The 12,315-nt window shown below is 37.3% G+C and overlaps 1 protein-coding gene across 5 annotated transcripts in view; it reads right to left on the bottom strand.

The window, feature by feature from the left end:
- Positions 1-7,517: 7,517 nt before the first annotated feature.
- The window catches only part of MAPK10 (mitogen-activated protein kinase 10), a 332,407-nt gene continuing 327,609 nt past the window's right edge, over positions 7,518-12,315 (bottom strand). For 2 of the 5 annotated variants that reach the window (XM_036853897.1, XM_036853895.1), the window contains exon 14: positions 7,518-8,423. In XM_036853897.1, the coding sequence (XP_036709792.1) occupies positions 8,281-8,423 (143 nt within the window). In that variant the 3' untranslated portion in view covers positions 7,518-8,280. Of the gene's footprint in view, positions 8,429-12,315 lie in introns of all 5 variants that reach the window. The other 3 variants (XM_036853896.1, XM_036853898.1, XM_036853899.1) reach the window with 2 other exon arrangements.

The following is a 12,315-nucleotide window of genomic DNA, read 5'->3' as shown; positions in this document are numbered from 1 at the left end:
TAATTAGATCCTGAATCCAACCCCTTCTCAGCATCAGCACTTTCTACTTCAAGCCCCATCATGTCTTTCTGGACTACTGTTACACCCTACAATGGACTCTTCATTTCCATTCTTATCTTTCTTCTCTTTCTTCTTAACCTCCTCTCTCTACTCAGCCAGAGGGATCCTTTCAAAAAGAAAAATTAGATTATATTATTTCCATGCTTAGATCTATCCATCATCTTCCCATGTTTAGAATAAAATCCCAAGATCTTGCTATGCTCTAACCCTGCTTACCTCTCCAATTTCATTTATTATCACACTAATCTTGTCCATTCTGCTTCATCCACAAGACTCTTTGCCATTCCTTATATATTCAAGCAAGCTCTTACTCCAGGGCCTTTACACTTGCTTTTCCCTCAGATACTGATATGGCTCATTCCCTCACTTTATTCAGGTCTCTGCCCAAATATCATCTCTCTGAGAGGGCTGCCCTGACCACCTCATCTAAATGGCACCCTTTTTCATGCCGTATTCTTTTAACCTGCTTTGTCTGTCTTCTTAGTGCTATCCACAACCTTACTTCTCCATTAGAATGTAGATTACATGAAGGCAGAAAGGTTGCCTGAATTGATCACAACTACGTGTGCATAGAATAGTCCTCGGAAAACTGAAGCGCTCAAGCAATATTTGCGGCATGAGTCAATGAGTGAATATTCAGAGTTCAATGCCAAATTTCAGGTTCATATATTCAGGGATGTTCTGAGTTGGAGTTTCTAATAAAAAATATTAAATGACTAAATTCTACCCTAAGTTATTTTAGGGCTCCATTCATTACTTACAGACTAAACAAATTTCAGAGATTTGGCTTCATATGAGAGCATCACTGCAGAGAGACTCCAGTACACGTTGTGATGTCATTTGCTGATCTGGAGATTTTGATGCCAGAAATATGAGCCTCAAGCTCAGCATCCAGGTCTAATAGCACTCAGAGGAAACGTGTATCAAAATAACTTTATATAATGTAGAAAAAAGTATCCATTCTATTGTGTTGTTGTTGTTGTTTTTTAGCCTCTGAAATTTTAATCTATTTTTTCCAGGATACAAATATCATAAGTTATTGACAACGTCTCAAAATGTCATCACATTTCTCCCTTTATCTGGTGACTGACAATTTTTTTAAGACTTACCAAAAGATAGCAGTAAATCTTTTGATTAAAAGAGTGAGAGTAAAGATACATATATTTCCTCATTGAGTTAGTGCAGGCCTACTTGTATCTTTCATCTCTATGCTATTTTTAAAATAAATTGTAAACAATGTTTTCATCTCCTATAATGTCATGGAAAATATCCAGAGTTTTCTTATGCTCATTCATTAAGTGTACTTACATGCAATTAGACAAAATGATAATATTGAAAGAAGCAGATTTCTTGTTTCGTTGCTTTAAGAGAATAATAAAAGTGGAATCATTCAAGTCACACCACTAATTTGAACACATTATTATTTTAAAAGAAAGTAAATAAATGAGTTCAATATTTTTTTTTTTTTTTGCTTTAACCACTTATTTTTAAACTGAAAGATTAATTTACTCTGAAGTTGTGAGGATAAGGACTATACTGTATTTGTCTCCTACCTAGGACACATAAATAGATGTTCAATAAATGTTTTTGGAGTGAATGAATGTACCACTTAAGAACGTACCTCAGAAATTAAACTAGAAATTTAGAGCTATCTTCTTAGAGCTTGATTTGCACGAAATCCAAGTTTGCAAAATGTTAACATTAAGGAAGAAGCAATTGCTTTTTGAAAGTCTTCCTTTCATAAAAGAAGTACTTTAATATTACTAGTTTCCTTAGTCCATGTAAAATATTATTTGGGTTATAAAAATTGATTTTGTGTATAACTGTTCACAGACAATATTTTCACAAATATGAATATAAAAGTGTTAATGGAAGGCAAACTATGAGTGATACACTTTTCTAAGCAGAGTGTGGAGAGTTTTTAAGATGAATAACATTTTGCACCTGCTTTTGAGTTGCAGACAATGTGGACTGCTGGGTAAACAGAAGGATTCCAGACAAGAATTCAGGGAAGGACAGTATCAGAAGTTCAGTGACAAGGAAGTGAAGTCACTCACTCCATGGAGTAAAGCTTAAATCCTCTAAATTGCATTTCAGACTTATTTTACATTGGGTTTTATACTAGGATAAGCATATCTTTAAAGCAAGAAATATGTGACATAGAGAGGATGGGAAATTTCAAAGGGGCATTTGACTCTTATTTGTGTATGTGCCATCACATTTCATGTGCTCAAGAACTGTGCATTTCTACAGCTTGTTTCAGTAACTAAAACAGAACACACTGATCTAAAAGGATGAGCAGATGGAATTCAGTCTGGACCTGAGGGAGATGACTTGCCGCGTTCATTGGTCCCTGACATGAACTGATCTGAGACAGTGGGATTTTCAGTGTGTTTCACTAGTTGCAAATGTCTTCCAGGCATGACTTTCAAAAAGCTGGGAGGAAAGGCACGCAACAAGTAAAAATTACCATTCTGATAAATCGGTAAGGTCAAAAAAATCTCTATCTTGGGTAAAACCCAGTTCAACTACTGAGCAAACAGAATCCTCCTTCTAGACTGGTTGTTGCATAAGTAGCTGCAAGAAAGGTAGTTTTCAAGACACCTTTCTTCTTACTGCAAACTGGGTCAAACTTACCCAAATATTTGGTAACATTTTATGGTACCTGGTATGCACCAATAATTCCTTCTGACCCTTTCTCTCCATAAGCAATCTTGTGGGATTTAATTTCCCATCTTAATATTGTGGGTATTTTCAGGTTCCTATATTTGGCCACTTTTAAACTTATTTTACTAAGAGAGTAAAGATCTGTGGTTTAAATTAGAATAAAATCTACGCCAGAGATAACAAAAGGCTTTGGGTTTCTATTTTTCTTATAAATAAAAGGATAAATTGTGTTAACGCAAAAGAATAGGTATGTTTATCTTCGATTTTTTTCTAATAGTTAACTGGTTAAACAAAATGCTTTATTTACAGAAATAGAAGGGCCATTCCTCAACACTGTCAGACACTTCCAGCTTAATTAACATGGGTTTGGTGACCTTATCAAGACACAAAATCATATTTTAAAAAATTCACCAAGGAGTTTGAGATATTAACGTTGGCTACCATGTAGACAAAAAAAAAAAAAAAATCTTTTACCCTCTCTCGAGTAATAATTAAACTGATTAGAAATTCTAATAAATTAACCTAAGATATTTAACCCTGTTTTAGTCACCTAATACTTCCAGAAAATTATTTTTTCCTTTCCATCCATCTTATACCTTAAAGGAAACTTACTGAATTGCAGATGTACAACCAATATCCCTAGACAGAAAAGAAGGTCATTTTTAGAAGAAACCAATCTCAAATGAAAGCACAGCCTTCTGCATGGTCACATACATATTACACACTCATTACCCACCGTGAAAAAGTAGGTCATTCCTCATTTCTTATTTATTCCCTGGCACAATCAGACCACATGATGAAATCATGTGAGATGCTTCAGAGTTACTGTCAGGACATGAAACCCAAGACAGTGAGCAGCACAACAACCACTGGCAACAAGGCAAACTCCAACAAAGTCTGGATTTGGATTTGGTTTTATGTTACTGGAAGCAGATTTGCTCTAGTTTTTAATAGTTCATAAGAAACAGAAATCATAATGTATCGACATAGTATCCACCTACAAAGAGTTCAAAAAAGCCAAAGTTCTCCCCTCGTTCACCCTCTTGTTCCACCAACATTTTGAAAATAAAGGAAAAAAATAATAAAAAAAGAGAGAAAGAACACAGAAATGATTTAAATAATTTCAAATCCTTATTAAACATCACTGAAGTGCATTTGATCCATCAGGCTGACTTTCAGTTCTTACCACTAAGACCTTGCAGAGAAACTGGATGTACATAGTTTTGCCTTCCAGGATTGATCTAGAACTGTAGAGGTGAGATGTGTATGAATATGGGTGTGGGTTTTAAGTCCATTTTATGAACACGGACACAGGACAATTCTCATCATTTGTAGTAGTCTTTAGAGTCCAATCATGCAGAATAACAGGCAGGTTCAAGTCAGGTCTTGTTGCAAGATAGACATGGCAAGGTGAACAGTTTAATGCTAACTAGGGGTGGGAGATTTGTGTCCATTAGAACATACTGGCCATTGGTCCCACGTATTCAAAAGTTAGATGTACAGGAGTCCATATACAGAGGCCTTCCATTTCAGCTTGCTGACCAAGGAAATGGGTCAATGTGAGCCATTTCAGACAGTGAAAAAACTGCCCAAGTGCTAAAAGAAATAAAATCTTATATTTTAATCACATGGAAAATAATATAACTATTTACATTATAACTTGATTGTTGTTATTAGAGAAAAGAGTTTCCATTCTTGGTTCAATGGTATCTGTGGAAAATGTCTGTCTTTCACAATTAAAATGCGTGTGGGGTATTGTGAGTAGGGCGGGGGTGGGATTCCTCCTCAGACCCAAGGTGGGTGGGCGCAAAGATTCCTGGGGCAACTTGATCCCTTTCTCTGAGCTATAGAAGATAACTTTTTCAGCAAAGCTGATGATCGCGTTCTGGGCAGAACATAATGCTTTTAAGATTTAGATTGTCATATGTTAAGAAAATCAAATAGAAATAGACTTTGCAGAATTTAGATTTTGCAGTGACTATTTAAAATTTAAAAGTCTGTTCTGCTTATTGTTTTTTTTTTCCCCTGGAAGGTCATAAAAGGATTTATGTAATCTCACCTATTCTACTTATTCCACTTGTCAAGGCCTATTTTCGGATTTATCAGTCAGCTGCTATCAGTATCCACAGGTAATAATTTTCTGATAATGATAAAAGATTGAGAAAAAATTATCCAGCTCCTTGGCCCTCAATTAAATAGTTTACTCCAATTGGAGGGAACTGACCAGACTCTGGTCCACCTGTGGGGTACATTCCCTCAAAGCTCAGTCATCAGATTCTTGAAGATGCAAGATTATTATCAGTTTTTATTCCACAAGAAGAAATTCGGTTGTAAGGCCAATGTATCTCTTTTTAACACATTGGCCCACAAAATACATATAAAAAAATCAAACTGGTAGTGGTGGTTTTGCCAAGATCTCCCAACAATCTAGTTCCTCCTGCACACAGGCATACAGCTATCCCTCCTACAAAATACTATGAAACATTTCTTTAAGGATCACTGTGAAACTACTTGCCCTATAGGAAGTGACAGGTTAGGCCTCTCAGAGTGCCAACTTCACATTCCGAAAGGAACCCCCCAACTACAGGCAGGACCTTCACATTTTCCAAGAATATAGACCAGGTGACTTGACACTTCCCTGCCTGAAAAGCAAGAGAGTCCTTTGGAAGTAACAGGTGACTATACAGGAAACATTTGTTTTTTTAAGAAAAGAAGACTCAATGCAGAACATAGTATATTCTGTGAATTTGGTAATAACATAATCACCTCCTGAAGATACTATAATAAAAAGGACCCAAGATTGTGAAGGACCGGCGGGCTTTTGAAATGATTATTCTCTTTGTTGGCCCATCACCTGTCTTGCTTTGACAACCTAGGAAAATTAATTCTATAGGCAGTCAAGAAGCTAACCCTTAGCTCAATCTGTACATGATATTTCACTATGAAGGATTTGTTTCATTTTTTCTTGTCCATAGGGAGTTCTGGCTAAAGGTAATCAGCCCCCAAGAGCCATACAACAGGAGAGATCAGACTAGTAGAGTTTAGGGAAGGTGGCAATAGCAGGGGAGGGGCATTAGCTAGTTCTTGCCTGGTTTCATCTGATTGAAAAAAAAAAAATTCACTTCCACAGACATGAAAGAGAGTCTAAGTGTCAAGCAGTTCTAAGATGCTGGCTGGAGATTTTCTTCTGTCTTCTGATGTCATTTTGTGGCTGATGAAATTTCCCTTGTGACTCTCTTTCAACAGCTGCCTGCTCTCTGAACTCAATCCTATGTGTTTAAAGAGCCGGGAGTGGAAAGGCCACAGGTATAGCAAGAGAAGAGCATGGAGAAAGAAGATAAGCAAAGAAAAAGGAATACAGAGAAGAGAAGCTTTTAAAAAGGGGGAGGGGGTTGGGGGGAGTGTGACAGAAAGAAAAGTGAGAAAGCGCATGTGATTGTGGAAGCATTTTTAAAATCAGGTTGTCTGCAATATTAACCAAAAACTCTGGCAGCAAGATAGAGAAACTGGGCCCCTGCTATTCCAGGAGACAAGCGGCACAGTCTAACTTTTTTTCTCTCCATTTGAAACAAATGACCTCTTGCCATGAATCCTACTGTGTGAAGCAATACCATAAATGGCAGCATCGCTCCCACGGCGATGGTCAGTGTTGACTCTATTGCTTGAAAAGAGACACAGCTTTCCTACTGTTGTGTTTAAGGCAGTTTTCAGAGCACTGGCATTCTTGTCTGCTCTGTTTTCAAAGGGATTCCATTTGCCAGTCATCTCACACATATCAACCACCCATCCCATGCGTTTCACTTCTTCTTCAGGTGAAATACCACCGCGTTGGTGAGCACCAAAATGGTCAGAGTGCAAAGAGCTGTGATGAATACTTCACCAAAGTGAATAAGAAGAGAAGCCTCGACCTGGTCCCTATTATTGCTGAGAAGTCACCCTGGTATTGCCTTGTATAGAACCAGGATGTTTCACAGTGCCTCCTTAAGTGCCCAGGAAAGCACTTTCATTTAATTTGAGCTAAATTCAGGAGATTTTGCTAAACATTGACATAAATGCTTTATGGCTTTTAAGACACTCTATTGCTAAAGCTATTTAGCAGCAGTAACTTATGGGCAGAGTTATTGCCGTCACGTCACCTGTGGTACAAAACTCAGATGATCAGCCCTTCTTGGATTGTTGAAATTTATGAAATAAACAAATAAACATGAAACATCGCCATATTAAGGAGTCGCGGAAACCCCTGAGGAATGTCTGTGGAAATGTTTTCAAAGGCTAACCTAAGGATCACCCTGGGCTTTGGGTATTTTTAAAGTAATTTCTTTTTTTAATTCTAGTAGAGGGCAGTAATATTTCTTCTCTAAATAAGACCTTGGCAAGGTATAAACCTGGAAAGTAGCACACTCATGGAAAACACAACCTACAATCTGAAAATAGCCTAGATAGGCTCATTTTCTGTGAGGGATACCATATGGAAGCGATTCCACTCTGTTTCAGGGAGGGGTTCTTACCATCAGATATGTACACACTAACCCTGCCTCTTCACCTGCCAGTTGTGACACATGATTTGTAAACAGCAAATGGGGTCTCCTTTCTAAAATATGAATGTCGGTGTCTCCTAGTATCTGGCTAATAATCTCCTTCATGCCTTCCTCCTCACTGCCCCACCACTCTCTATCAGAGAAAAGACCCTCAGCCTTTATTCCTGCCTTCCTTCTAAAGGTCAAAAAACATTTAGCACCTGGAAACTGTTACCCCCTCCCACCCCACACTGTACATAAGCATCACATATGTTCTTTCTGGAAATTGGTATACAGGTGCCATTTAATCAGTTCAAATTTGGAAGCTACATCTTCAAGGGTCCAAGAGAGCTCACTCCCCCCATCTTCCCCCCTTTACATGTTTTCTTGTAAGACATACAGCTTAATCAATTAACAAACTAAATAGCTTATATACTGGCAATATATTACAGATGGGTTTATGTCAGAGTAATAGATCACATGAAATGGACCATGTGGTACCCCAGTGCGTGATGTCTTGGTAGAGCCCTGAGGACACTGACAGTAGCATCTCTAAGTAAGTATGCTGTATGAATACAGACACATGCGGATCTGTATCTACATCCATCTGACTAGGCCAAAAGGAGCAGGTAGATGCAAGATAGAGACACACACATGCTGGATGGGGCCACTGCACACCTTGTCATGCCATTTGAAAGGGCAGTTACAGGTCGCTGGTTCTGCAGCCATTAAAATTACACTTTATGGAAAAGGCTTCTCTAATTGTGTTTGATTTGCTTTCTGTAGTAAGCATTGTTAGAAGAAGACCAAAGCAAGAGCAACTAGAAGTTAAATATACATTTGGCTTAGCTGCAATACAGAATTCTGGAGAAGAAGCAGGCTGAAAGATTTGTTTCAATTTTAGGCTCGGATTCTCTCCCTTGCTGTTTTCTTGTCGTTGCGTGTCTGTGTTTGTGTGTGTGCGTGAGTGTCTGCGTGTGTGTGTTCCATCACATCATCTCCTGAAGAACCCTGGGTTTCGCAGGCAGGCGGCTAGTCACCTGCAACAACCCAGGGGTCCTGCCGAGGCTTCCAGGCTGCTGTCAGTGTCAGATGCCAGGGTCTGGTCAGTGGACATGGAGGAGATATCGTTGACAGACGAGGATGGAGGGAGACTCTCACTGCTGTTCACTGCTGCACCTGTGCTAAGAAAATGAAGACCAACATGACTAAACCTGGAACTGGACTCAGCTGAATGTCACTCAGGTTGCAGGCACGGGCAAATATGATAGGGGATGTCTGGTCCACCACTCCTTTGACAAACTTTCATAGAACAACGAATACAGAGCACTGTATTAGATGGTGAAAATCAAGATAACAACACAGCATCCCTGGTCACAAGTTATTCACAGGCTAATGCAGTAATTGTCAAATCTCACTCTACCTTAGAAATCACCTGTAATGCTCTTAAAGGAAAACAAAAAATAAAAAAACACCACTAGAAACCCAAATCACCCCTTGTACCTCCAATATTGTAATACAGTTGGCCTTGGGTGAAGTCAAGGCATTTGCATGTTTTAAAAGCTCCCCAGAGACTGTGGTGTCAAGGGCTGAAGACCACTGTTCTATGGAGAAGGCAAATGAGCAAAACCCTTTAATGTAATCATCTGAGCCTGGATGCTTTCAAATTCAGTGAGCTATTAAAACAAACACACATAAAATGCCTACCCCAGAAGTATGGGCTGAGGGGAAGCCCAGAAATAAGAATTACTTGGAGGCTACAGCTCTAGAGAAATGAACGTATATTAAGTAAATATTATTACATAGTCATTAATTTGACATCAAACTTAAAAGTCCATATAGAAAAGCCAACTAGGACTGTGGATGAAAGTTACCATAGACCAAAAAAAGAATAGAAGCCAGAGCACACCTCTTGATTGTGTGTTTACTTTCCAGCAGGCTTGCTTACCTGGGAATCTCCAAATAAGAACTCTGAATTACTAACTTAGATTAATTTGCAAAAATTTAAAAATTTATCTGCTATGTGGGAATATAAAGATTTTGAAACTCTGAGAAGAAACTTGCTCATGGTAATCACTCAGTAAATACCTGTTGAGCTACAACAGCTTTGAGAACCACAAAGGAAAGATGAGCCAGTGGCATTGTAAAATCAAATTAAACCAGAGCACCCTGGAAAGAGTCCAATCACTTTTTCTCTTTATACTCAAGCAATATGGGTGGTAAAATGTATGTTTTGTGAAATAGTTCACTATTAAAAATATCTAAAGTATAAGTATCTTAAATAAGAGATGAGGAATTCTCACTAAATTGTATTTTATTTGAGCAAATATAGTGGTAAGATATATTTGGTGAAAATCATAAATCCCAAATAAGATAGTGTCATCAGATAGCTCTAATAATTCCAAAAAAAAATCTAATGAAGTGAAGAGGTTAACACAATCTCTTAGTTCCTGGCGTAGACATTTCTTTCCTGCGGAAAAAATGTGATTAAAATGTGACAGTCGGACTTCCCTGGTGGCACAGTGGTTGAGAATCTGCCTGCCAATGCAGGGGACACGGGTTCGAGCCCTGATCCAGGAAGATCCCACATGCACGGAGCAACTGAGCCCGTGAGCCACAACTACCCAGCCTTCGCTCCAGAGCCCATGAGCCAGAACTACTGAGCCCGCATGCCATGACTACTGAAGCCCATGCGCCTAGAGCCCATGCTCCGCAACAAGAGAAGGCATCGCAATGAGAAGCCCGCGCACCGCAACGAAGAGTAGCCCCCGCTTGCCGCAACTACAGAAAGCCCGCGTGCAGCAACAGAGACCCAATACAGCCATAAATAAATAAATAAATAAATAAATAAGAAACAAATTTTTTTTTAAAATGTGACAGTATCTGGAGAGGATGCACACACATAAACTAAAACAGATTATATGTACCCTATATGCTTTTAAATTTTTTGTTTGTTGATTATAAATATATTTATGTAAATTATGAGAAATATAAAAAATACAGGAAAAAAGATAACAATATGCACTCATCCTCAAATTAATGATAAGAATGGTTAAACTTCTGGTATATTTCTTTCTAGTCTTTTTGCTAGGAAGTTTCTTTAACTGTAATCATTTAATGTATATCCATTTGTATCCTGTATTTTCATATACAAAAGGCTTATGCATTTTTCATGTTCTTTAAACTCTTAAAAGTATCTGTACTTCCTAATCTTAAGTGTCTCTAGATTTTTAAATCTGTCTTGTTAACATCTTCCTGTAAATAATTTTACTCTCATTACCAGAAAAATATATAATGTGAAGTTATCTGGTTTCAATTTATTCCAACTTTACTTAATTATATCCTTTACAGTTATGATGCAGAGCTAGTTCATTTCCTCTCATGACATATACTAGTAGATTTCCTATGCCAGCAGACAACCCTTGATTACATAGCCCAAATACCCAGCTCTGCTTTTCCCCTTGATTCTAGATTAAATTATACCAACATCCTCATGTTCTTTCATCAGCTTTGGCCTGTAATAATTGAGCATCACTGTGATGGGCTTCTCAGAATCATATTCAATTTTTCCACATCATTACTAAAGGGTAGCGATTAAAACGAGATACAGAATTCTAATAAAGGCTTGATCAATTGTGGGCCAACAGAGTGAGATTACTGTCCATTTATCTCCTAGACGATATATCCCTATACTACAGATGGCTTTCAATCACAGTACTAGAGTTTAGATTTAGTTTTGACTTGAAATATAAAATATTGCCCATGTAACTTTTTTTAACAGCTTCATTGAGACAAAATTCACAAATCTAATTTGTACAATTCAATGTTTTTTTAGGATATTCTCAAAGTTGTACAACCATCACAAGAATCAATTTTGTAGTGTTTTCATCACCCCAAAAGGAAACCCTATACTCTGTTTCTTACCAACCCGAGGCAATGACTAACTTACTTTCTGTCTCTATAAAATTGTCTATTCTGGACATATCAGTTAAATGGAATCATACAATATGTGATCTTTTGTGACTGGTTTCTTTCACACAGCATAATATTTTCAAGGTTTATTTAAATCACTACTTCATTCCTTTTTATGGCTGAATAACATTCCACTGTATGAATACATCACTTTTGTTTATCTATTTATTAGTCGCTGGTCATTTAATGGACATTTAGGTTGTTTCTACTTTTTTGGCTATTATTAATAATGTTGTTATGAGCATTAATGTACAAGGTTTTTACAAGGTTTTATTTCTCTTGGGTAAAGAGGAGAATTGCTGGGTCATAGAATAACTCTATGTTTAATATTTGAGGAACAGCCAAACTGTTTTTCAAAGTGGCTGCATCAGTTTACATTCCTATCAGCAGTGTATGAGGGCTTCAATTTCCCCCTATCCTCTCCAACACTTATTATCTATCTTTTTGATGATAGCCATCCTAATGTATGTGAAATGGTATCTCATTGTGATTTATTTGCATTTTCCTGACGGCTAATTATGTTGAGCATCTTTTCATGTGCTTGTTAAACATTTGTATATCTTCTTTGGAGAAATGTCTGTTCAGATACTTTGGCCATTTTTTAAATTGTGTTATGTTCTTTTTATTAGTGGATTGTAAGAGTTCTTTATATATTATGGATACAAGTCCCTTATCATGTAAGACTTGCTGATGTTTTTCTCCTATTCTATGGATTGTCTTTTCACTTTCTTGATGGTGTCTTTTGAAGCACATTTTTTAAATATTAAGTTGGATTTAACTATTTTTTTTTCATTTGTGCTTTTAGTGTCATATCTAAGAAACCATTTCCTAACCAAAGATCATGAAGATTTACTCCTATGTTTTATAATTTTACCCCTTACATTTAAGTTTATGATCCATTTTGTGTTTCATTTTTGCATATGATGAGGTAGAGATTCACCTTCATTCTTTTGCATGTGGAGATCTAGTTATCCCATCTCCAATTACTGAAAAGACTATTCTTTGCCCATGGAATTGTCTTGAAATCCTTGTTAAAAATCAATTGATCATAAATATAAGGCTTTATTTCTGCACCCTCAATTTCATTTCAATGATCTAT

Source organism: Balaenoptera musculus, chromosome 5 (genome assembly GCF_009873245.2).
Source record: "Balaenoptera musculus isolate JJ_BM4_2016_0621 chromosome 5, mBalMus1.pri.v3, whole genome shotgun sequence".
NCBI lineage: Eukaryota > Metazoa > Chordata > Mammalia > Artiodactyla > Balaenopteridae > Balaenoptera > Balaenoptera musculus.
This window is presented reverse-complemented; position numbering and strand designations above follow the sequence as displayed.